Source organism: Amphiura filiformis, chromosome 4, assembly GCF_039555335.1.
Source record: "Amphiura filiformis chromosome 4, Afil_fr2py, whole genome shotgun sequence".
NCBI lineage: Eukaryota > Metazoa > Echinodermata > Ophiuroidea > Amphilepidida > Amphiuridae > Amphiura > Amphiura filiformis.
Window position 1 is genome coordinate 82,454,915 of NC_092631.1, and position 26,715 is coordinate 82,481,629.

Consider the following 26,715-nt stretch of genomic DNA (forward strand, 5'->3'; position numbering starts at 1 on the left):
CCTGAAACATGTCGAGGGTTGGAACCAGAAAGCCGTAACTCACAACCGATTCGTTTGTGAGTTAAGGCTTTCTGAGCTTTTCTGGCTCTCGAGCCTTGATGTGTCCCCCCGCCCCCCCCCCCACCAAAACCAGAACCGTAATTTCTCATTTTTTTGAAAACTTGATCAAATGTATTTTGGTATGTAAGGAAACCTTTATTCGTTAGCTTTAATAAACCGAAAGAAATATTTCAATCGGCTCACAATTTTCGAAGATAATTATGCTCTTTTAAAGATATGTACCCGTTTTTCACTCTGTCCACGGAGGAGGTTTCGCTACTTCAAGGATTTAAAAGGAGTACACGTACTATGCATGAATATCAAACATTCCTCAATGATGATAAAATAACAAACTTCATTCAGGGAATGGGCTTTTCCGGTGGGCTTATGGTCTATGGATTTTGTTATGTGTCATTAACTTGTCGGCCAAGACAAAGCTTGTCCAATCAAGACAAAGTAAGCCATACAATCATAATGGGAGATTTTATTGCCAAGGTGAGAGCAGGTATTTGTCAACAAAAGATTTAGAATCATGAAGAAACCCTCTCGGAAGTGGACTAGGCGAACTCCAAATGGCACAACCAAGAATGGAATTGGCTTCATCCTCTCAGACAAGCAACATATTGTTACAGATGTATCTGTTCTCAACAAATTCAATACAGGCAGTGACCACAGATTAGTAAGAACTAAGATCCATATTAACATGAAACTGGAGAGAGCTAAGCTAATGAGCAAGAAGACAGCCAATATGAACCTAGATAAGCTACATCAACATTTGCTAGAGTTTCAGTTCGCCCTACAGAACAAGTTTGATGCACTGGAAGATACAATGAAGGAGTGTAATCTTACTGAAAAATCCAAAGCCATAGCAGAAACAATCAGTAGGTGTGCCAGGGAAGTAGCTGGAAAGGAAGTGAAAAAGAAGGAAGACAAACTCTCAGAAACCACTCTAAAGGTTCTCAAGAAGAGGAGGGAAATAAAACAGCAAACCAACATTCAGAAAATAGAATAGGTGAATATTTAAAGTATGTAAAACCACCAGGAAACGAATGAAGGCAGAACTAAGACAACACAATGTCAAAAAGATACAGCAAATCTTGGAAGCAGTCAGAAGCTACAAAAAGACAAAACAAGCATTAACACTTGGGAGATCACAGATGGCTGCCCTGCAAAATGAGGAAAAGTAATAACATACCGGGATGGAATTGGATCCAGAGTTGAACATTTTTACGAAGACCTCTACAGCAGCAAGATCCAAGTAGAAGGCCGACATTTAGTCTCAATCAGCAATCCCAATATACCACCCATCAACGCAGATGAAGTAAGATCTGCCCGTAAGGATATGAAGAAAGGAAAGGCACCAGGAGACGATGAGATACTGACTGAAATGTGGAAGGAGGGATGTGAAGTTGTAATTAGTAAGCTAGCTGATCTATTCACACAGTATATCCGAGAAGGCAAAATACCAGACAATTGGAGTAATGCCATTACCATCCTTCTTCACAGGTCTAGGAAACTATCCAATGTGTATAAGCTATTCACCAAATAAGCTCACTGCTACCTTGGACTTCCACCAGCCCCGAGAACAAGCTGCATTTAGAAGCGGATTCTCTACCACAGATCACCTACATGTAGTTAACCAGATTATAGAGAAAGCAAATGAATATCAACAACCATTGTGTTTGGTTGTCGTAAAATATGAGAAGGCTTTCGACAGCATTGAAATTCCAGCTGTACTACAGGCACTGGTTGACCAGTTCTGGAAGCCATCATACAAAAGCTTGACTGGTAAAAGAAAGGGATCAAAATCAATGGGTAAAGGATAAGCCATCTGAGATTTGCAGATAATATTATAATCTTTGTAGAAAAGTAAGAGCAGGATGGGGTGCTTTTGGAAACTTGAATGAGGTGATGCAGAGCAATATGCCATTATGAGCTATTATGTCTTTAAAAGAAAGTCTACAACCTGTGTGTCCTCCCAGCCATGACATATGGCTCAGAAACTTACGCCATGACAAGAGAATGGAGCAGAAGTTGAGAGTGGCTTTATACAGTATGGAAAGGAGTATGCTAAGGATCACAAAAAAGACAGAAAAACAAATGAGTGGATCAGAAGCATGACACAGGTCATCGATGTCATCCAGACTGTGAAAATAAGAAGTGGTCTTGGCTGATCACTTATAGCTAGAACATCAGATGGACGATGGACCAAACTGGTTACAGAATGTATACCTAGAAATGGTACTATAGACACCCAGGAAGACAGAAAGTTAGATGGAGACATAAAATTACAACATTTCTTGATGTAACCTGGATGAGAAAGACGTGGAATAAATCAGAGTGACGTCACCTTGGAGAGGTGAACAATTGAGCTTTCGACAAAAACCAATCACAGAGGCCTGTTTTCCAGCTAGAAGCTCACACATCGGCGTAGCGTAGTTCATCACATTGGGGGCCCCGACCATGATTGGGGGCACCGGATCTGATGGGGGACAAGCTGTTTTTTGGCAATTTTCCTATGGGATTTTTAAAATTTCAGATCGATTAGGGGGGGGCACAATGGATGTGGGATCGGACTTCTCTTGATATATTTGCATTAACTTATTTTTTCTTGGTTATTTATGCTCTTTTTGTTTTATTACATGTATATTTCTTACTTTCTTACTTTGTTGTTTCTTACCTTTTTATTTACAACATAAGTCATTTCTTTTTTTTTTTTTTTTAAAAAGTAGCCATGAAAAGGGCCATTTGATTTGTCTTTGGTTCTTCTAAAGTGAATTTACTGTGCTGCACTGCCCCCACCTGGTTGCCTCTTTGACGAAGACAGATTTCAGCCCTGGTCTCAATTGCGTTGCGTATTCTCATTTTGCGCCGGATACTTGCGAATGCAGCAGTAATACGGTTGCGAAGATCTTAGAAGCTATCTGGTGATTTGCAATTCAAAGAGATTTTGGTCATTGCTCATTAAAATGAGGCTAGTATATGGACAATAAAAGTGTGGTCAGAAAATGTGCTTAGGTAGTTTTCAACAGATTTACCATATTCGCCTTGCTATAACATTGAATTGCGTTATCTGTTGATCTATTGGGGAAAAGTGTTTTTAGGGGGAAGTGTTAACTTTCGTTTGATACCAAAAATGTCCGACTGGATGAAAGGAACAATTGAGCTTTCGACAAAAACCAATCACAGAGGCCTGTTTTCCAGCTAGAAGCTCACACATCGGCGTAGCGTAGTTCATCACATTGGGGGCCCCGACCATGATTGGGGGCACCGGATCTGATGGGGGGACAAGCTGTTTTTTGGCAATTTTCCTATGGGATTTTTAAAATTTCAGATCGATTAGGGGGGGCACGTGCCCCTATGACGCAAAGTCATAGTTCATTGAATTTACAACCGTATGACAAAACAGGCGAAAATAGTAACTTTTTGCACACGATTTGCAATTTAAAGAGAATTGGCCATTGCTCATTCTAGTGACGCTAGTGTATTTAAGTGTGCTTTTTCATTTAATGACACAAAATTAAAAAAATATTGTAAGGAACACTTTAGGTTTTAACTTTTAATACCTACATTTTGGTCAAAAATTGTGCTTGGATAGGTACTTTTCAACAGTTTGTCCACATTCGCCTTGCTATAACATTGAATTGCGTTATCTGTTGACCTAGTGACGAAAAGTATTTTTAGGGGGAAGTGTTAGGTTTCGTTTGATATAGAAAAATCTTGATTGGATGAAGGGAACACTTGATGTTTCGACAAAAACCAATTGCAGAGGCCCATTATCCAGCTAGAAGCTCCACAGCTTATACGATGCTATGCACTCAACCGTGTAGTGTAGTGTAATCAAAGACTGTGTGGAGACAATTCACTGCTTGCTGTTCTCTGCTTGGAAGTTCTTGGACGAAAATGTGGGCTCAGGTGTATCGAGGTGGAAACTGAGTCTGTGCACAGTTGGTTTATAAGATAATCGTTTTGTATACAAACCTTTCCATATGTCTGGTGTTTTTTGGGGGTGGGGTGGGGAGGACACCCTGTAGACTAATATATGCTGGCCAATAATTATGGTCCATCAAAATTAATCAGAAAAATGATATTAGTACGTATAATGCTCCTTTACTAGAACTTTATTTCGAAAGATCATAAGAACAATCTTTTAGGATTATACAATGGTTTGATTAGAGTATTTGATTTACAATTTGTAACTCTGAGACAAAGAAAAGTTGTTGTAATCTGCTGTAATTCCATTCATGATACTACCATCGCTGATCATGCTTAATAAACGTACTAGTAACAGACCATGACTCAAACATCATTCAATCATTCTGCCACTATCTTATACTAGTATTGTTTTGTAAATAAGCCTATTAAAGCCTATAGAATGTATGTGAGACCAGTATTACCCTACATACTTTTGTTATAAAAATTTGAATGACAATTATTCCACATGGGATTATTGCATGCCAATTTTGTAAAAAGTATTGGACGCCGCATTAATTTCTGTGCATATGACACCTCATTTGTTGTAATAGCCCCAAAATTGATGTCGTAGGGTACAATTTAAATGACAGTAACCCAATATTTGAAAGTTGCAGCAATATTCTTTTGTATTTGGCTTGTATTCAGTATCCGGAAGTATCCGGAAGGAAATGTTTTCGGCTCTCCTTAAATTATTCCTTTTGTTTCATCAGTTTGGAGGAGGTCAAAACACGTGATAATCAATAACATTCACACCAGCGGTCATTGTTTACTTAATCTTATTGTATAGAAACATGACAAGTTCAATATTTTCTGTGTTACGAGTCGCTTTAAGTACTCAAGGCCAAAACACCTTTTCCCAAATTCACTTCAAATTGCACAACAAAACACGCTGATTAATTAAGTTAACAATATCTAAGTCTTTAAGTCTTTTAATCAAAACAAAAGTATGGTTTAACAATAATTTAAAAATCAATCATACACACTCTTTATCAAAGTTACTTATCCAATAGCCTTCTTCTTGTTGTTGATTGTAATTATCTATTTCTCAATGTTCTTGATGTGTATCCTGATTCACTTGTCCTGCGAAGATCACTGTTCAGCGAACAGTTCGCTGAAGACTTTTATATCATTTGCATAAAACCCTCGCACGGTTGACTACATTGTATCTCCAAAATGGCGCTATTTTCACCTTTCACACAATTTCTTCAGGAAACAGGTCTGTGTTGCATACAGTCCCCGGCCTATTTCCACTTACATTGACACATGTGTTGTTTCATAAACCAGACTTCAGCAAGTGAACAGAATTTCCTTTCGAAGAGGCACGCAAGATCTAGATCTTCTCCGACATTACTGGTAACTGTTTTGAATTGTGTTTACATTTTCTTATAAACCAAGCACTGGAAAATCCCATTATTTTAATAGCCAATTGCTATTTTACAACACACGATGCAATCTTGGAAATTCCAAAGCCTTAATTATAACATTAACCTTTCTCATTACATCACTTCTTGGGGTTTTCCCCAACATGATGTCATTTTCACTTTACAACCTCAGGGGCATTTCCAACTATCCAAAATTAGAAGTGATTCCATTTGTTGTTGCTCAACTTGATGCATGAGAGGGGAATCACTAAAATGACTCATGAAATCGATGTTAATTGTAAACAAAGATAAATAATCAAATCATATTACTCAAGGCACATCACATCTGCCCAACAAGGTCACAAGAAGTGGAAGGTCAAGGGTTGCACCAGTTGGTAACGCCTGTCAATCAGGAAATGTTGAGTCTAGCTTTACCAATGAAATGATAACTGGCAATTGTAGGCCATTTAGGACCTTGTTGGTCAGAAAAAAATATTGAACTGTTCATCATTCCAATTTGACATTAAATCCCATTATTTTAATAGGCAATTGCTATTTTACAACACATGATGCAATCTTGGAAATTCCAAGCCTTAATTATAACATTAACCTTTCTCATTACATCACTTCTTGGGGTTTTCCCCAACATGATGTCATTTTTACTTTACAATCTCAGGGAATTCCCAACTATCCCAAATTAGAAATTATTCAATTTGTTGTTGCTCAACTTGATGCATGAGAGGGGAATCCCTAAAATGACTCATGAAATCGATGTAAATTGTAAACAAAGATAAATAATCAAATCATATTACTCAAGGCACATCACATCTGCCCAACAAGGTCACAAGAAGTGGAAGGTCAAGGGTTGCACCAGTTGGTAACGCCTGTCAATCAGGAAATATTGAGTCTAGCTTTACTAATGAAATGATAACTTGCAATTGCAGGCCATTTAGGACCTTGTTGGTCAGAAAAAAATATTGAACTGTTCATCATTCCAACTTGACATTAAGTGAAAATTTACCACAGTTGTCAATTATGACAATAATAGTTATTGATTATCGCATGTTCCCCTCCAAATGTATGAGACAAAAAGAATATCTATACTCAATACAAGGCAATAGGATTTTGCTGCAGCTTTCAAATCTTGGGTTACTGTCATTTCAATGAACTCTACGCCATCAATATTGGAACCATTGCAACAAATGAGGTTTTTTAATGCGCAGAAATATATTCTGCTTCGAATGCATACCCGGAATTAGGCATAAAATATACCGTTTTGGAATAATGGTCTTTCATTAAGGGGGGTGGGTAATTACTTTTTGTTGATGTTTTAAGTGCAAGGATATTTTCAATATGATTTTCAACACACTTACAAAAAATAATATTCCCTGGATTATTATTTGTTCAATGCACTAGCACAAGGTGTTATGCACAGGCTATGTGTAAGCTTTTTTTAGCGAATAACACAACAGCCTATTTGTTATGTTTGTTAAAGTGGGTCTTTTTCAAATTGTTGACTAGATTAGTAAATTGTCATGAAGACTGTTGAAATTGTGTCGAACTGTCTTCCAAATGCTTTGTAATTCTGAGTAGGACACACAAAAGGTTGATCAGGCCTTGCGTAAGATGCAAAGCACATTCAATTGAATTACAAAAAAAATAAAACAAACACTTGAATCAAATTAGTGGGTCTTGTTTCGTCTATTGTTCAGAAATGAAAATCAATGAAAATGAAATCAATGAATTAAAAAGCAAGTGGCGTAGCCAAAGAGGGCTGGGGACCTGTGCCCCCTCCATGACAACCCATCAATACATCGCAGCACGTAGGTATATTTCACCCCAAGTCAGTACTACCACTTCGCATGCGTCGATATACATTTTCAATTTTTGTGCGCTCCCCTGATCTTGACAAGCTGGCTACACCACTGAAGAGAAGATTCGGCAACATGACTTAGACATCGTCAAAGACAATCCTCGATTTACGCCTCTTTCTGTTTTTTACTTGCCTTGCAGCACCCGCATAGACACCTACACAATAAAATGCTTATATAGATTGCTAAAGAAATTACAATGATCGCAATAAGTGCTATAAAAGCTATGACATCCAGTAAATTGTATTGAATAGAATTGAGATCGAATGCCGATGTACGTAAATGCGACATTCCTCCATGTCGGACGACTTTCTCCATCCAATAAACAACGCGTTGTGGGGCAGGTAGAGGCTCGTCGTGAAAGATGGCTGATATGCGAGACATGTTGGTTTGGTAACTGTTGAAAAAAAACCCATAAGAAATAGCATATTACTCGTAGGGAAGTAGAATCACGTAAGAACATCGTCCCGTATTCTCCCGTAGTATTGTCAAACATGATATGAAGAGCTTATTTCCAAACCGTGTTTGGAAGTCCACAAACACATGTGTCTGATTTACATGTGCGATATTGCTATGGGTTGTGATGATATAGTTGTTAATGTCAAACTTGTCAAAGTATAAATTGTGATTGTATCACACAAGTAAATGAGAAACTTGTGGATGTGGACTTAACACGGTTTGGAAATAAGCTCATGATATGCTGTACTCCAGATGACAGAATAACAAGTGACCATTACTACACGATACGGTTAAAGTTAGATACGAAGTTAGAGTTAGATACGAAGGAATAATAATGTAAATAAACTAACCTTTTGTCAGTAACAATGGTTTCCACAGTTTCAATTAGTTTGTCACTGGTTAATGTAAAGAGCTCCAATTGTAAACCAACTCCTTTTACTTCAAGTCTTTTAGCGTTGTCCCATTGGTCGCCGAGAACAGGTATACATATGAGAGGAACAGCGTGATGTATTGCTTCAAAAACACCGTTGAGTCCACAGTGGTAGATCATTGCCCTGGTTTTGGGATGGCCTGTACATTTGTAAAATAAAGGTACCATTTCAATTTAATCTATTTTTTGTACCTACGTCTATGTAAAGGTCCAAAAGTTATACAGAAACAGTTTTACAACTACGTCATTGGCAATCCTGAATCTAATTCAATGGGTGTGCTCTATAATCGGAAACTGAATTAAAAAGACTAGTTTGTGTCTGACGACCAACTCCACATCATCCGTAATTAGTTAATAGCGCGTAAAACGAAGGTTGATTCATCCGGTTCTTCATCGGAGAAAAGGAATCACAGCAATTGGCCAAAAATGACAGTACTTTTACACGGCAAAAAAGGACCCGTTGCCTTCAGAGATTTCCAAGTACTAAGACTTAACTTTTGAGACGGTTTTTATGTTTGCAGGAGCAACCCTAACCATAGGACACGCTGTTTTGCCGCTGTCTTTAGAAATTTCAGTCATCACGTCAAATCGTAGATAAATAGTTCCTGAGTTTGATTGACAGATGACGTCAGACGCTAACTAGTATTTTTTATTTCAGTCTCCGATTATAGTTTGCAGAAGCAAAATCTGATTGGACAATCGTATGATTTCTGTTGTCGTCTATTATTGTTAACGTAAGGCTGAATACGTAATTGGTCAACATGGTCATTCAAGGGACTCTCCAAATCCACAAAAAAAAATTAAAAATCGCAAAAAAGCATGGATAGCATGAGGGTAAATTTAGACTTGAAGTTGGCACTGAGTATTACATTTTGTTCCTTCTGCACAAAAGAGTTGACCTTGTAAATTACAAGTAGGCATAGAGTTTATACCCTCAACTTTTCCTTACCAAGTATGTCATTCTGAGGCAGCCATTTTGACATCTTCACGTTTGGCGGTATAAAGCTTGGCGGTTGTCCAGCCGATTTCCAGATGACTTTCTGGGGTAATTTGGCAAATGCTTGAGCAAACATATCTGCCATCTCTGTCTCCATTGCGTTGATATAAGAACCCATTGAAAAGATGATGACACCAGCATCTCCAGAACTCTGCATAAAATCTTCTAAATCCTGTGGACAAAATAGAAAATGTACGATTTTAATATGAATCTATAACAGACACAAAAATAAACACATAAAACAATATCGCGATAACCTTGATTTGAACAAGTTCATTGTCCTTTTTGCCTGTAAGAAACGGTAGCTCAAGACACACAAAAGCACCATTCGGGAACGAGGTTTTATGTACTTCAATCATTCATACAAGATCCAGAATAACGCAACCACGAGCAGCTTCCTGGTTTTTTGTACCAACGAAACCTGCACAATCAGCAGTTAGAGTTAGCAATCTCTGGTTAGCAATGTTACATTTCATTTTCTTCGAAAAAAGTCAATTAACCCACAAAGGGTGATGAGAACTAAACCTGACAGTTGCATTCCCACAATGCTATTATGTCGAACTGTTGCAAATCAGCATGTACCAGCTCAATGAAACTCCGAGATGGGAATAAAACTGATGAATATATTTCAACTCATATCAATATAAATACTTGTACTTATTATATATTATTAAGAGCCGTAGCCAGGGGTGCGGGGTGCGACGCACCCCTCCCCCACAAAATGCCAAAGGTCCAAAAAGTCCAATTTTTTTACCCAAAAAGTCACATTTCGAGCGTAGCGAGCGAAATGAAATACGTTTTTTATACCTTTTTGGTCGAAAAAAGGTACACATCTGCCTCCCCCTGTTCAAAAAGGTCCAAATTTTGAAGAAAAAAAGTCCACTTTTTCCAAATCAGCCACCTCCAAAATAAATCCTGGCTATACGTGTCTGCTTATGTCACAAAATTCTAGGTTAAAGGAAAATACGATAACCTATTGAGCTATATGTAAACACAACTATCACCAAAGCCGAGACGATAACGGAAGACAGGATTGTGTAATTAGCTAGGTAAAGGCATTTAAAATATATGGTAAAGGTCACAAAACGAACAGCATGGTAACATCATGGAAGTACCCAAAACACATATCTGTCATATCCATCATGTCCATTGTTTTATTTTACAATATTAAAACAAAAAGAACACAAGGCGACAAAAAGAAACCCTGTTGTACTAACGGACAGATTTGCCAAGTAGGACTACTATGATTACGATTGGCATGTCGGGAATTATTTCTGGAAGAGGGAAATGACCCTACAAATTAATCAAAACTTGAACAACCTCAAACATATTTGTTTGATTTCTTTTTCATTACATACACCTCAAACAACCAACTGATTATATATGATAAAGACCTGGTCAAACACTATAAATAGAGACAGAAGATCAAAATGGTACATTTGACCATTAATCCCCTTGGTTCTATGTGACTTACTTTAGGTAGTGGTTTTGGAGTAGTCGCTGATAGTCCTCCGACGGGTATAACATTAGGTTGATACGCTCGAGGAAAATCTAACGTAAAATGGCTAAACACAAATACAATCTCAGCATGGGTTAAACTTTCCAACGTAGACATCTCTGGTTTGATGTTATATTTGTGTTTCAACTCATCAAAACCTTTGAAAGCTGTGTCTACCATCATCCATTGAATACCTGAAAAAATTGTATTTTTGACTCGCTGCAGAAATGTCATTCTATCTGAAAATCCCGTTGGCATCTCAGGATTAACGGCTGGGTTAACGGGGTTGGCATTCAGTCGAAGTAACATAGAAGGCGGTATAGCAGGAAGAACGGAAACAAACGGTACATCAAGATGCTGTGCTAAAAGGACAGGACAAGCCATCAAAGCGTGTGCAAACACCAAATCAAACTTTTCTTGCTCAAGTTTTTTAACAAGCTGTTGGTCTGCAAATAAATCGTCGCATATTTGATGAAATAGTTCTTGCGCACTTCGAGACAAAAGTTTTATCATCTCAAAGTACTCTCCCTTCAAAGCATGCCCTGTCATACCCGTCTGAATCTCACGAAAAACTGGTATAGTTACTGATGACTTGAAGCTTTCTAAAGTGTACTTATCATTCGTCTGCATACGTTTTTTCACGTTGTCTTTAAAATCATCGGCTACAATAAGAGTCACTGTGTGGTTACGTTCAAGCATTGCTGTAGCTGCTGCTGTTAGGGCTACGGTTTGGCTTCCTGTTTCTGGTGGGAAAACTATCAAATAGTTATCGGCACTTGCCAAAACTAGTATGTTTACAAAGATACAAACTGCAGAGACCATACCCATGATTTACCGCTTTTTGCTAATTGAAGAGAAAAAGGATACAAAGTTTCCACGACACGCGATACTTGACCGTGATTCAAGCATTTATATACTGCAGGCTATGCTTACATTTAGTACGTGCATTACATTTGGATTGTGAAATATTATAGTTTACATAACAGACCCGGGATAACAGATAAGTAAATGCTGTGCTGTATTTGGAGGTCGTGTAGTTCTGGAGTCCCGTCAGTGCTAAAGTTAGAGGACCTTTCATGAGCTATTTATTTAGCTAATCTGAGCCACAGCCTGTGTGGAAACATTAATTTTGCCATTGATTCTCCGGCACTCCAGCTGTCTTTGCCAGAGACTACACGTGGATACCAATATTGACTAACGGAATTATGGTCAATACTCGAGGGCGCTAAGCAGAGTAAATAACAAGAATGTTCTTTAAATAAAAAAAAACCCTTTAAAAAGGGATGTACCGGGACAGGAATGATTTCATGTGAAGATTATATAACAAAAAGTAGATTACATTGAGTAACAACCATTTTCTTTTTTTAAATATAAATATACAGTAAAAATAATTTTTAAGTGTAAAAATTGTGGTTGTTTGAACATTTTGAGCCAAGTTCCATTTGTTGCTATTCTTTCAACATCAGTCTTTACGTTGTTACATAAATTTGAAAAAAGATGGAATAGATTCCAAACATTTGGTACCAAATGTGATCCCTTCTACATCCTCAAGAATTTCGGAAGCTAATTCATTGGCGATTTTGCCCAATAGTTTATGTTACACTCTGTTTTGTATTCTCTCTCACACTATACTTACGTCAAAACTGTCTATAGGCCTATATAGTATAATTGTGATTGCACAAATGAAATTTGTAAAAGCAAACAACATTCGCATCTTTTAGTATAGATTAATTCATAACAATCTGGTTTGAAAATTTAAACACACAGAATGTTAAGCACTATATCAAGAATAATTATTTTTGGAATATATAAACAACAAATATATTATAGGCCTACACATACTGAAACCCAATGCTATTGTATTAATTTTGTTTATAGCATGGTTAAAGACTAGTGATATATACGTAGGAACATAATTCGTTACATCTGCACCAAAGCTACGTACATTTTACTGATTTCTGATTTTTCTGTATATCATCATAATATTATAGACAAAAATATATGAAGTTAATCAACTTATCCAAAAGAAGGTAATTGTTTATCATGTGTGCAAGTAGCTTTTGATACCAGACTTTTGATTAAGGGCATAACATACACCCTCTTCTATCCTAACATATTATTATTATCATGTGAAAATGTAGAACCAATTGTCCTGCCAATTATTCTCTATCTCCCACCAACTGCCAATTAATTTTCATGTGTAAGTTTTCTGGAATAGATGTGTAATGACATCAAAACATTTTCATTAACCTATAGCAAGATCGCTGCTGATAACCTTGACCCTGCTTGAAAAGCACTATGACATGATGACCACACACTGACACATTTACTAAGTATTTTATTGTCCCCTGCACTTTATACTCTAATAAGGTCAATGTGCATGGTAAGAGGACCAGCGAATTTGCCCAATTTTCAATTTAGAAAGAAAGTTCCTAAAATATATACTGATTTTACCTTAGTCATGCAAAATCAACACAAAACTTCTGCTTTCTTCACACACCAATTTTGGTATTTCTATTTGCTATGACAACTTGATCATTTTTTGACAATATTTTCTGTTTTATTCATAAACTATCAAATAGAAAGTTAGAAACAACAACAAACTTGAACCAATTAATAAGTACCGTGGCCAGCTTTGCTGGCCCCGGTACAAAAAAGACAATAATCGTTCTCGTGCAAGAGGTCCCGGTTCAATTCCTATGGACATGATGGAGGCAAATATCAAATGTGTTAAACGAACAAGTAAGGGATATGGTGAAGTACGTCGGCAAAGCACAAACCGTTTAGACGTGGGACTGTGGTTTCAATTGTATTGGCTGTGGACGGCGAGATGTAAATTAGGTGATAATTTCAGAGCTCATTATAGTTTGTCACTCGATCTGTGACTTGTTGTAATGACATTGTCATTATATTACCATTTTTGTTCAACTAGATGTTTTAATTTTTCTCATTTTCTCTTCAAAAGAATGTTGAAGAAATTAATGCCATTTTGAACTTCATTAGTACGTGAAACTTGTAATGTACTAAGCGACAGCGTTTGTCGTGTTACTATACATAATTATGTAGTATAACGCACTACTAATTACAAAAAGACACATCGACAGGTTCATTAACTGTATATGCAAGGACTCCAATATCATAATGTATTATTAGTGACAAAACGTTCATCGAATAAATATTGGAAAAATACTGAAAAATGTAGATAATACACTACTAAAACTTTTCACCCATCGTTGATTCAGTTATGAATCAATATGCAATATATTGAAGTATGATGAAGTAAATCTATTTTGCTTGAGCCTTATTAGGACCCGATTGTGTGTCCCCTCTGACGGACTGGTTAAACAAAAAACAAACAAACGATTGTGATAGCTTCAATGGACTGAGGTGTTCGTAGTTGAAACACTGTTAACTAATAAGCGTGTTCATGGTGATGATGCAAGGGGCTTGTATTTTTGTAATATTTATGTAATTTGCACAAGTTGACATTATAATGGTAATCTTTTACAACATAATTCAATTTTTTTCTTTAAAGATCTCAAACTAAATTGCCACATACGAGTGGTTAATAGATGGAGAAGCACTTGGATTCCATCTAGAAGATGGGCATTTGGGCCAAGAGTGTTAACAGATCTAGACTTCGTTGACGACATCGCCCTGTCAAATTACAAGCTCAAGAACTTTATAGGTTCAAATTCTCAGTTGGAATGTCGACTTGTAGATGAATGCCCCAAGACAAAGTTCATGTCTTTTAACCAAGACTCATAAGTTAACATCAGCAGAGAAGAAGAAGAAAATAGATAAAGAATTTTGTTCTGCGTATTGTTTTTTAAATTTTTAATACCTAATTCGTCACGATGCAACATTATGTCCCCAACTTCTCATTAGAGAATGAATTTGGAGAAAACCTAATAATTACAAACACTCGCAAGCTTTTAATCCGATAAGCTGATTATCTATTTGTTTTCATGAATTGGAAGACATTCTTTGATGTATTACTGAGCTCAATCATCAGAAATTACTGGAGCGTGAGCCACCCAGGCTGGTGGCTCAGCATAGTATTTTATTAACAGAAGGTTTTCTCCAAATTCATTTCCTAATGTACCAATTTGAATGAAGAAAGAACATTTCAAAAATATACTTTCAAATGAGTATAAAAATATGATAACATATTCATCTATCGATCACCCTATTTTGTAACTTCGATTCCGTCTTTCAGAAATGACTTTTTGTATGTGGTACATACCGTACATGTACATAACATGTATAAAGAGCTAGCTGACTTACTTTAGGTAGATGTTTTGAAGTCGTCGCTGAGAGTCCACCGACGGATACAACATTAGATTGCAAAGCTCGAGGAAAGTCTAATGCAAAATGGGTACCGACAAAGAAAATCTCAGAATGGGTTACACTTTCCAACGTAGACATCTCTGGTTTGATGTTATATTTGTGTTTCAACTCATCAAAACCTTTAAAAGGTGTATCTACCATCATCCATTGAAGACCTGAAAAAATTGTATTTTTGACTCGCTGCAGAAATGTCATTCTATCTGAAAATCCCGTAGACATCTCAGGATTAACGGCTGGGTTAACGGGGTTGGCATTCAGTCGAAGTAACATAGAAGGAGGTATGGCTGGAAGAACAGAAACAAACGGTACATCAAGATGCTGTGCTAAAAGAACAGGACAAGCCATCAAAGCGTGTGCAAACACCAAATCAAACTTTTCTTGCTCAAGTTTTTTAACAAGTAGTTGGTCTGCAAATAAATCGTCGCATAGTTGTTGGAATAGATCTTTCCAAAGTCGAGTTGCAAGTTGCATCATCTCAAAGTACTCTCCCTTCAATGCATGCCCTGCCACACCCGTCTGAATTTCAAGAGAAAATGGTAGAGTTACTGATGACTTGAAGCTTTCTAAAGTGTATTTATCATTCTGCATTCGTTTTCTCACGTTGTCTTTAAAATCATCGGCTACAATAAGAGTCACTGTGTGATTACGTTCAAGCATTGCTGTAGCTGCTGCTGTTAGTGCTACGGTATAGCTTCCTGTTTCTGGTGGGAAAACTATCAAATAATTATCTGCAAAAGTTAAAACTAGTACTTGTAGAAAGAATATTGCAGAGATCAGACCCATAATTGTCGCTTTATGCTGTTATGAGGAAAGAAATAGTACCAAACGCCTTTGATTCAACTCGCGCCACTTAAAAGGTTGTATGAGAATTACGCGGCTTCACAAACATGACATAATGTTTACTTTTAGTATAGGCCTTTAAGTACACATTTGTATTATTAACACAAGCTGTATGTGCATTTTGTGCAGCTCGTGGTCCTATAGGGATAATAACAATAAGTTAATAACAAGTATGTTCTTTAACCAATTATAGGGTACGTTTGTCGCTAGATGTCACGAAAGGTCACACATGGGTAAACAACTGAAAAGGCTTCGCTCTTGTTGACAGATATTATATTAAATTACCTGTCTGGTGATAAGGATTATAAATGTATAGTTTGTGCTACCTACGATCTATCGTTATTGAGTTATCCTACAAAAACCTCATTTTGAGGCTAAATGAGACCTTTTTAGTTCAACCTTCTCTGATTTGGGCAAAAATTGTAGCAAATTGTTTGTGTAGCTGTAAAGAATCAGAAAAAAATAGCTTTGCCAATCTACTGTGTTCACTTACAGAGACAGAGGGCAAACAAGGTCAAAGGCCATTGGGTGTCCATAGGCCACTGTTGATCTCTAACTTCCATTGCACATAATAGTAAACAGTTTAGAAGGTAAGTTCTGTACCGTTTCTTTATTCTTTTTAACTTTTTAAATCCTTGTCATTAGACGAGCAATTTGATATATTTTTCAACAAGATCGAAGCATTTTCAATTTTTTACCCCTGTACACATTTTGAGAAGGATCATGGAAGGCTTCAAAGCGTACCAACTTCCCTTGACAGTCACTTTTGTGGACTTCAAAAAAGCCTTCGACTCCATCAACAGGTCCGTCATGTTTTCAGTGGTGCGGCATTATGGAATACCAAAGGTTGTGATCAATGTTATCCAGGTGCTCTACAAAGACTCCAATAGTGCCGTTATGGTAGATGGAAGTATCTCAGAGCCTTTCTAAGTAACAACTGCTTCAGGGTGATGTGTTGGCACCATTTCTGTTCATTATCCTGATAGACTACCTTCTGAATTATCAACTTCGGGAATTGACGCTGGAATTGTTACCTACCCACGCTTGTCAGCAGGTATCCTGCTAGGATGCTGAATGACCTGGATTTTGCTGATGATATTGCCCTGTTGGAATCTTCCATAGCCCGGGCCCGTCTAGGACTAGGACTGCAACTGCAGCAGCAGATATAGGCCTTGTCATCAGCGCACGTAAGACAGAATATATGACTGGAACGCCCATTCAGCACTTGAAGTCTATGGTAGCACCATCAACCATGTCACAGACTTCAAGTACTTGGGTTCTAGTGTTGGAGACCTAAAGACATGAAAAAGAAGAAAAGCACTAGCCTGGGCAACTTTCTGGAAACTGGAACCCCTTTGGAGATGCCCGTCCCTGCCATGCCTGCCAATCGAACCAAAAATCAAGCGGTTTGAGACAATGTGTGTTGCTGTCTTTCTGTACGGGTGCAAGTCATGGGTAATCACCAAGTAAATGGAAAACAAGATCAATGCCTTTGCAACATCTTGCTACAGAGTCATGTTAAACATCAAACGTGTGGATCGGATTCCAAATGAAACCATCTACAATCTAATCAACACCACTCCACTGGTTTTCAGAGTCAAGATTCATCAACTCAAATCTGCGTCTTGGAAGATGGCGAGCCTGTGAAAGAAATATGCCCTTTATATTTCACCACATGGGAAGAAGACACTGGGACGGCCACGCCCACTGTACTTACAGTACGTCTAGCACCTCCTGGGAGATACTGAAGGGATTCTGCAGCCAAACAACATGATTTCGCTTGCCCAAGATCGCAATAGTTGGAGAAAGCGTGTAGTCGCCTGCTCGGCAAATGATGATGATGATGACCCCTGTGTGACCTTACGGGACCTCTAGCGAAAAAAGTAGCCTACAATTAGAGTTCATTACCCCCTAGCAGTGATCTGGAGATCTTAACACCTCATGGTATTAAACGCTGGTAGACATGGGTGTTGAAGTAAATTCTTAATTAAAGCCCGCATGAGATTTAGGTCCTAGACTAGTGATGATGCATTGTAATTAATATTTATGTAATTTGCATGACTTGCCACTATGATACTAAATGGTAATATTTAGAAATCACGAATTCATCACGTTTGTGGATATTATCAATTCATTATAATGGTGTCTCAATATTGGTCTCGACAACAACTATAGGCCTACAGATTGGTCAATAGGTGGAGAGGCATTTGGATTCCATCCCGGGATTCCATCCAGAAAGAAGAAAGAGCAGACGCACAGGGCTAGAAGTGTTATATAGTAATGTTTCTGATTTTAATGTAAGGGCAATCCTTCAATTTATTGTGTAATCAATATTGGATCTGCCTGGCCTTGTGCCAAATGTTATAAATAAATATAGATCTGGACTTCGCTGACGAAATCGCCCTGTCAGAGGAAATACAAGCTCACGAACAATAAGTATTATGGTCAATACTTAAGTTGGAGAGTCGGTCTGAAGATGAATGCCACCTAGACGAGGGTTAACAAATACCCACAAGTTAACATCAGTATAAATAATTGCTAGAATGAACATGTCAAAAAAATGACTTTCCTTCGAAATAGGCAAAGCCCGGGGGCAAAGCGCAGTGAGCATAATCTGTCACCCTATGATGAGGCCGTTATAAACAGCTGTGGTATCATCCTGAAGGTGAAAATATAAATATGTCTTTTTCGAAATACTACATTTTGTCATTCAAATAAGTATTCCTTATCCATATATCGACCACATTATTTTATAAGTATTCCTTATCCATATATCGACCACATTATTTTATAAGTATTCCTTATCCATATATCGACCACATTATTTTATAAGTATTCCTTATCCATATATCGACCACATTATTTTGTAACTTTGATTCCGCGTCTTTCAGAAATCACTTTGTATACGTACATAATGTACATAAAGAGCTAGCTGGCCCATTCCATGTCAACTCAGGGATGTGCACCAGCAGCACCTCTTCAATTTTTTCTTTTTCTGTGTGGTGGTAGATATTGATGAGAAAGTAAAATCCTGAAAATTTGAGCTTCATACTCCATTTCGTTTTCCCGTGGCATCAATTTGAAATTTAGGGGGTCAGCGTAAAAATGTGTCGCAACGCGAAAGACGACGTTTGGAGGTCCATAAATGTATAAAGGGAACCCTTTAAAACTTTGAAAAGTATGTATCCTGGGGTACTTTTTGGTGTAGAATTCAAATCTGCTATCAAAAAACTTGTAACTCCTTTACTTTAAAAGATATAGGGCCCTCAAATTGGGCCCTCAAAATGCAACTTCGTCCAACCAGGACCAACTTTGGGGGGGTCAGAACTCCAAAAGTAAAAATAATTTTAGCGTCAATTTTTTTGCCAGTCAGAGCCCTTTGGTAGGACATTACTCTTATCAATATTTCGCATATTAGAATACATTTAGCTGAGCTATTACCCATGGAAAACCACTTTTTTTACATTTTGACCCCCCTGAAAACCAATGTCAGACAATTTGCCCCACCATCAACTTCAGGTATGTTGAAGATATGTTCTTGGACAACATTTCTGAGAGATATTGGCTTAGGGTCTTGATGGCTTCAACACATCAGTTAGGTTTGCCTACTCCATAGAGTTGTACACATTTTGATTTTGCATGTATAATGATTTAATGTACAACTCTATGGAAAGGCAAACCTAAACCTAAAGGGCTCTGACTGGCAAAAAAAATGGACAATAAAATTATTTTTACTTTTGGAGTTCTGACCCCCCCCAAAGTTGGTCCTGGTTGGACGAAGTTGCATTTTGAGGGCCCTATATCTTTTAAAGTAAAGGAGTTACAAGTTTTCTGATAGCAGATTTGAATTCTACACCAAAAAGTACCCCAGGATACATACTTTTCAAAGTTTTAAAGGGTTCTCTTTATACATTTATGGACCTCCAAACATCGTCTTTCGCGTTGCGACACATTTTTTACGCTGACCCCTAAATTTCTCAAATTTTCAGGATTTTACTTTCTCATCAATATCTACCACCACACAGAAAAAAAAAAAATTGAAGAGGTGCTGACATCCCTGAGTTGACATGGAATGGGCCAGCTTATACTTTAGTGGTTTTGGATTAGTTGCTAGCTCGCCCCAAATTCGTACAAAAAACTGACTTAGGGACCATTCACAAACACAAGTTTATATGCTTTTTATATGGGGTTGACCCATAATTTTCGTGTCAAGAAGGGGGAGCCCTGAAATTTGGTGATAGTTGGTGTAGATCAAGTTTACCTTCCAACAGGGGTTCAACTCAAAAAGGTCGCTCGACCACCCTTAAAGTGAGTCGTACATGACCACGATCCATTTCCCCCCTCTCAGATACTAGTACTAGTAGATACTTACGTCTGATAATGGCCTAGGATTTGATGCAGTTAAACCTCCTATGGGAACCAGATTAGGCTGGTATGCACGCGGAAAGTCAAAGACAACATGATTGCATATAAACAATATCTCTGCTTCGGATAAACTACGAGATGTTGAAACTTCTGGTTTAATGTTATATTTCTGTTTGATGCTATCGTAGCTATTGTAAAGCATGCATCCAACTGTCCACTGTAGAGCAGAAATCAAGCTGTTTTTGACTCTTTGTAGAAATGTCATTCGCTCTGAAAATCCAGTAGACAATTCTGGACTTAATGCTGGATTAACAGGATGACCATGAAGTCTTAAAACCGAAGAAGGTGGAATTGATACAAAAATGGATACAAATCGTACATCCAGATACTGTGCAACCAGCACTGAACAAATAAAATAGCTATGTGCAAAAACCAAATCAATTTTTTGAGTTGAAAGTCGTTTCATTAGCTCCAGGTCACTGAAAACATCTTCACAAATTCCACGAGTGATCACCCATCCGTCTGAAATAAGCTTAAACACTTGCAAATGATTTCCTGCAAGTGCATGGCTTGTTATATTGACCAGACTTTCAATCGTACCATCCGGTGATATGCGTGAGGTGTGATACGATTCTACACCGTAAATGGCTTCTTTCGGCATTATTTTTCTGACATTGCCTTCGTATGTGTCTGCTACTAGTAGTGTGACATTATGCTTATTTTCAAGTAGCGCGGTAGCTACAGAGGCAACAACTAGAGTGTGGCTTCCAGGTGCAGGCGGCATTACGACTAAATAGTTGTCTGCGTTTGACACATTACACAAGATTGTAAAAACGATGACGACAAGACGCCACTCCATGACGAACACTTCAAATGCGTTCTTTAAAGTTAAAACCTTATTTGTGAATGCAAAGTTGACGACAGCTTTACACAATTACACAATTACACTGCATTTTCAGCACTATGAACCTTGAACTTGACACATGAAATCTGAAATCTATGAAATAACATGAATTAATGTATCAATGTATCAATTTATTTTGCACAGGACAATTAGGGACGCACAATTAGATTCTCAGGGGGGCATGGGAGTTTGGGTCGAGCGGATTTTTGGTCGCCGCTGAAGGCAGCAATTTTGTTTTCTTTAAATCGCCACCTTCGGCGACTAATTTTATTTTTTCAATTTTAATGTATATTTTTAATTTAAAGTATACCTTTATACATTGGGTGGGGCAAAATCTTTTTTTTTTCGTCTGACTAGTAGGCGAAGTTTTTTTTAACCAATGCCTCCCATCCTAGAAATTAAACTGATGCGCCCCTTAATTTCAGGCCAAAGCAACAATTTGTTAGTCTCGCAACTAGGATTTTAAAATCAACCCAATCTAAATATTTTTGTCTTGATTAGTGGACAATAAGATGATATATTTTACAACTTAGACAGCTTTTTGCTTTAAACCATTCCTGAGATTAATTTTACTTTTGCCAAATGATTTTAGAAGTGCAAGTCGTAATTGAGCCCACACTAGTTTCGAGGCAGAATATGCCACGGAAACGGTACATTAATGGGACTTAAAATTTAATTCCAATTCATCCAGATTGTGACGGGTTATTATTTATTGTATGATTTCATAAACTGCATCAAAGCTTTTCGACTTTCTGTCCATTTAGGCATTTAAACATGCTAGGGTCATTCAAAAAGTTCTACCTCCACTCTTATAACTGGTTTTATAAATGATAACTTTTTCAAAACTTGGCGTAAGCATACATTGGCATGTCACTTATACTTGGTTGTAAAATATATATTGATACCTTTTCCAGATTTCAAATAAGATTTGATATACCGGAAACATTAAGTTTGATTACATTTCTTATCTGCTCTTATCTGTTGAAGGGGTGGGTGTAATAGTCCTAACCCTCGCCCTTTTTTCGGTGCAGTTGTTACTGATTTCGAATCAATTGCAGTTAAAACATATAGATTGGACAACTACTTAATCCATTTTTATAAAAAGTAATCATTATATTGTACTTATTAAAATAATGTTTATTTTTAGCACCTGTGTTATGTTCCCTGTTTTTCTTCAAGAAAGAAATGTGGGTTAGCACTATATTGCCACCGACTTTAAACCTGGGGTCCTAGATTATCTATGAACAACAATTTTGATCTGGAATCATTGAGAACGTGTTTCTTACATTAACAACGACTAGATTCGATATTTTTAGTAGTTCTAGAAACTAGCGTGGAATTATTGGGGCAAAAAGTCCTAACCCACAAAGTGACCGGTTTGTGTGTAAAATTGTACGAATGATTTCAACAAAACAGTTAGTCTGTTGAAGAACTCCTATACTTTATGCTTGTATACTTAACTTATGGAAACTTGGTCAAAAAACAACTTATCGCGAAACCAGTAACATGTGTTTTAGGTGGGTTAGGACTTTTTTACACCCACTCCTTTTTTTCTTTGCTAAAAAGCAACGTTTTTTTGGAGTGGTGCAGAATTTTTCATTTTACATAATTTTCAATATATTTCCTTATGTCAGCTTTAATTTAAGCCATCTGAAGTCGGATTTTATGGTAACTTCAATTTGATCTACTTATGTGTTATTTGTGCTTAATGGTCGTACGTCATGAATTGGGGGCAAAACGTGTTACATGCTCCAAATTAGAAAAATAAACATGCTTTCACACAAAAATGCTTGTAATTCATCTCAGGTTTGTCAGAAACCGACAATTTTTATATCATCATAAAGCTGAAAGTGTAAGGAAGACAATTGTGCATTTGAAAGTTGATATATAGGGTGTCACATATATCATATAGGGTGGGAAAAGTTATATGTTGGTTCAAAAAGTATAAAATTTTGTTCTCTTATTTACTAAGTTAAAAACCTTTTCTGCTAAAACCTTTCAGATGTGCTTATAACATTGTAGGCTTTCAAAAAAGTAAACTTGTAATGATGAGTTATGTTATGAGATACAGGGTGTTCAAAGGTTGTACATAATTTTTATGACATTATTAATCAAAACGTTTTTTTCCTCGATGCCTTATATTTATTTATTTATTTATTTATTTATTTTTTTAAATTGTACTAAATCAATCAATCAATTAATCAATCAATCAATCAATCAATCAATCAATCAATCAATCAATCAATCAATCAATCAATAAAGCGTTATAAATCAATAAAGTGTAATAAATAAACTTTTTCAATGACCCCCCCTCCCGCATAGCATGTGTTGATTGCTTGGTGTAGATGTCTAGATTACCATAGAGTGTCATTTAAATTTACAACTGGGGTCTTGATCGATCTAGAACAAAATCTATGGAATATGTTAGGTACATTATTGCCAACGCCGCGATTAAGACGCTAAATTGTGCTATAGTTCAGTTTATAGCATGAGACCGTTATAAATGTTGTTTGATTTAACGTGCGCTTCAGCTAGGTATGACCTAATTATCAGAACACTTCAACAATTTATTCCGCTGCCATTAGGATATATCAGAATCATTTCCGCCTCACCAAGTCCGCAACTGATGCGCAGGTACTCTCAGCGAATTAGATTGTGATTACCCCAAGCAGCTCCCCATTTTACACCTGTGTGGAGTGAAGCAATTGCGAATTAAGCTATCTTGCTCAAGGACGCAACACACTGGCCGTGTTGGGGCTTGAACCCGCAACCTTTCGATTATGAAGCTCGCGCCCTAACCACTGGGCCACCGTGCTTCTCACAATTGGTCATGACCATTGAACATTAGATTCCGGGTTTGGATATTGTTTGGAGGTATTTCTTTCTTTGTGAGTTAATATGGTTGATGGAGCAACATACATCAATAGGTATCTGATTGGTTAATAATGAGGCGTTCATGTGGGCATTGGGGTGCAGGTCAATTGTTGATTCGCCACGCCTTTGTGCTTTCACTGCTTATAGGGCATCGGCAACACTGTCTGATTCAAGATGGGTTCAAATAAGGCTTTACGAAGTCAAACAGACGTGATCGAGGATCACTAAATTTGCCCCGATTTTGTGTATAAAAGATTTCCTCAGCTATACACACTCACACTGGGTGACCTTTTTGTATTTATTAACCCTCAGAGCAAATGCACTGAACTTTTCAATATAATGAAAGTATAAATTTCAAATGAATGTACAATTCAATTATTTTTAAATCGTTCAAAGCATGGTACTTTTTTGGGTGCAAAAACACCAGTCTTTTCATTATGTATAAAAGGTAACATGCACAAAAGTTAAAATCCATAATTTTAAGGGACAATGCATAATGTTAAGGTAAAATCCACAATTTTAAGGTAATATGCATAATTTTAAGGTAAAATTCCAATTCCCAGTTTCGCGGCTTCGAATAGGCTTCTGCATCATATGAATGGGCAGTCCAATATTGAAAATGTTGACGGAGCATATTGAGATGTTTTAATATTTGGGTGCTACAGGACGGTGAAACAATTTTAATGCAATGATTTACATGTTTATATATCTCCAAAGACTTTACATGTAAATTGAAAAGGTCCATATTTGTAATAAAATTGGCACAATATGCTAATTTAGCAAGAGCAAGCATATATGCCTATGTAATGCACTAGATTTCAAGAGGGGGCTATACAAATTATGTTTTACGTTTTGCATGTTATTGGTAAATGTATGGTCTTTTCAAATATGAAATTAGCTTCTGATCAAGAGCTAGTATAAAAAGTCCATCTGAAACATAGGTGTATGACGGAAACTACACCAGGAACAAAAAGAAACTCCTCAGTTATATTCATCCTTGCTGTTCAATAACTTGATAATTTTGGATTATTCTGAAATATACATTTTGTTAATTGGACTTTTCTTTCTCATTTGACACCCTGTTCGTGAACATTGAGCAAGAATTGACCAAGACATGCGCCTCCAAACTCTCAAACCCCAAAATGAAAAGTTGCAATTTTAACGATTCAATTGTGCCTGTTACACTGTGTGCTTTATTGATTGGCCCGTGGTGCTTAATTGTGTGCAATACAACGATGCGTTTCCATTGAAAATCGTTGAAAATGCAACATTTGATTTTGGGGCTTGGTCAATTTTTGTTCGTTTTTCACGAACAGGGTGTCAAATGAGAAAGCAAAGTCCAATTAACAAAATGTATATTTCAGAATAATCCAAAATAATCAAGTTATTAAACAGCAAGGATGATTATAACTGACGAGGTTCTTTCTGTGCCTGGTGTATATTATTATATGTATAATAGAAAACCAGTCCAGCAAGGTTTGTGTGCGACATTTATCATTAATATAAAATGGACAAAATAGTGAATTACGTACGGCATTTCTCACACGTCACGTGATATAACCAGGTAACTAATATTTGACGTAGATCAAGTTTACCATTCAGCAGGGGTTTGACTGTAAAAAAAAAAGGTCGCTCGACCACCCCTTAAAGTGAGTCGTAGCCGAGTGTGATCCATTTCTACTTCTTAGATATACCTAAATATTAAAGATACTTACGTCTGATAATGGCCGAGGATTTGATGCAGTTAGACCTCCTATGGGAACAAGATTAGGCTGGTATGCACGCGGAAAGTCAAAAACAAAATGATTGCATACAAACAATATCTCTGCTTCGGATAAACTACGAGATGTTGAAACTTCTGGTTTAATGTTATATTTCTGTTTGATGCTATCGAAGCTATTGTAAAGCATGCGTCCAACTGTCCACTGTAGAGCAGAAATCAGGCTGTTTTTGACTCTTTGTAGAAATGTCATTCGGTCTGAAAATCCAGTAGACAATTCTGGACTCAATGCTGGATTAACAGGATGACCATGAAATCTTAAAACTGAAGAAGGTGGAATTGATACAAAAATTGATACAAATCGTACATCCAGATACTGCGCAACCAGCACTGAACAAACAAAATGTGCAAAAACCAAATCAAACTTTTGAGCTGACAGTCGTTTCATTAGCTCCTGATCACTAAAAACATCTTCACAAACTCCGCGATTGGTCATCCAGGCGTCTGAAATAAGCTTAAACACTTTTAAGTGATTTCCTGCAAGTGCATGGCCTGTTATATTAGCCAGAGTTTCAGTCATTTCATCCGGTGATATGCGTGACGTGTGATACGATTCTACAACGTAAATGGCTTCTTTCGGCATCATTTTTCTGACATCGCCTTCGTATGTGTCTGCTACTAGTAGTGTGACATTATGCTTATTTTCAAGTAGCGCTATAGCTGCAGAGGCAACAACTACAGTGTGGCTTCCAGGTGCGGGCGGCATCGGCATTACGACTAAATAGTTGTCTGCGTTTGACGCAGTACACAAAATTGTCAAAATGATGACAGTACGCAACTCCATTACGATATGCTGTCTGGAAATCAAATGCCTCAACATATGAACGTTTCCAATTTGTTAACTTAACTTAACTAACAAAATTTATAATGCGCCTTTTCCTGTGGCTACAAAGCGCAACAAGCATATTAAAAAGAACAGCAAACAATTCTTTAAAGTTAAGCCCCTATTTGTGAATGCAAAGTTGAAGACAG

General features: G+C 37.2%; 2 protein-coding genes across 3 annotated transcripts; one reads left to right on the plus strand and one right to left on the minus strand.

The window, feature by feature from the left end:
• The first annotated feature begins 571 nt into the window (after positions 1-571).
• On the plus strand, positions 572-1,051 carry LOC140150427 (uncharacterized). The gene has a single exon (XM_072172438.1). The coding sequence runs from the start codon at positions 572-574 to the stop codon at positions 1,049-1,051; it is 480 nt and encodes a 159-aa protein (XP_072028539.1).
• Positions 1,052-4,133: 3,082 nt separating this feature from the next.
• LOC140151515 (UDP-glucuronosyltransferase 2B28-like) lies at positions 4,134-26,715 on the minus strand. Of its 2 annotated transcripts, none has more exons than XM_072173880.1 (4): positions 25,679-26,715; positions 9,085-9,304; positions 8,056-8,275; positions 4,134-7,643 (listed from the first exon to the last, which is right to left on the minus strand). In XM_072173880.1, the coding sequence occupies exons 1-4, from the start codon at positions 26,561-26,563 to the stop codon at positions 7,355-7,357; spliced, it is 1,614 nt and encodes a 537-aa protein (XP_072029981.1). In that variant the 5' UTR covers positions 26,564-26,715; the 3' UTR covers positions 4,134-7,354. The 2 variants fall into 2 exon arrangements, with proteins under 2 accessions (XP_072029981.1, XP_072029982.1); XM_072173881.1 differs by lacking the exon at positions 25,679-26,715 and adding an exon at positions 10,607-11,815.

What these genes read in the sequence shown, in the direction of transcription:
- LOC140151515 (XM_072173880.1), bottom strand. Translation starts at nt 26,563, where the DNA reads ATGTTGAGGCATTTGATTTCCAGACAGCATATCGTAATGGAGTTGCGT. An exon ending in ATCCTCGGCCATTATCAGAC is followed by an intron (nt 9,305 to 25,678) that starts GTAAGTATCTTT and finishes TTTTGTCCACAG; the next exon opens with GATTTAGAAGATTTTATGCA. An exon ending in ACCATTGTTACTGACAAAAG is followed by an intron (nt 7,644 to 8,055) that starts GTTAGTTTATTT and finishes TTTTTTCAACAG; the next exon opens with TTACCAAACCAACATGTCTC.
- LOC140150427 (XM_072172438.1), top strand. Translation starts at nt 572, where the DNA reads ATGAAGAAACCCTCTCGGAAGTGGACTAGGCGAACTCCAAATGGCACA.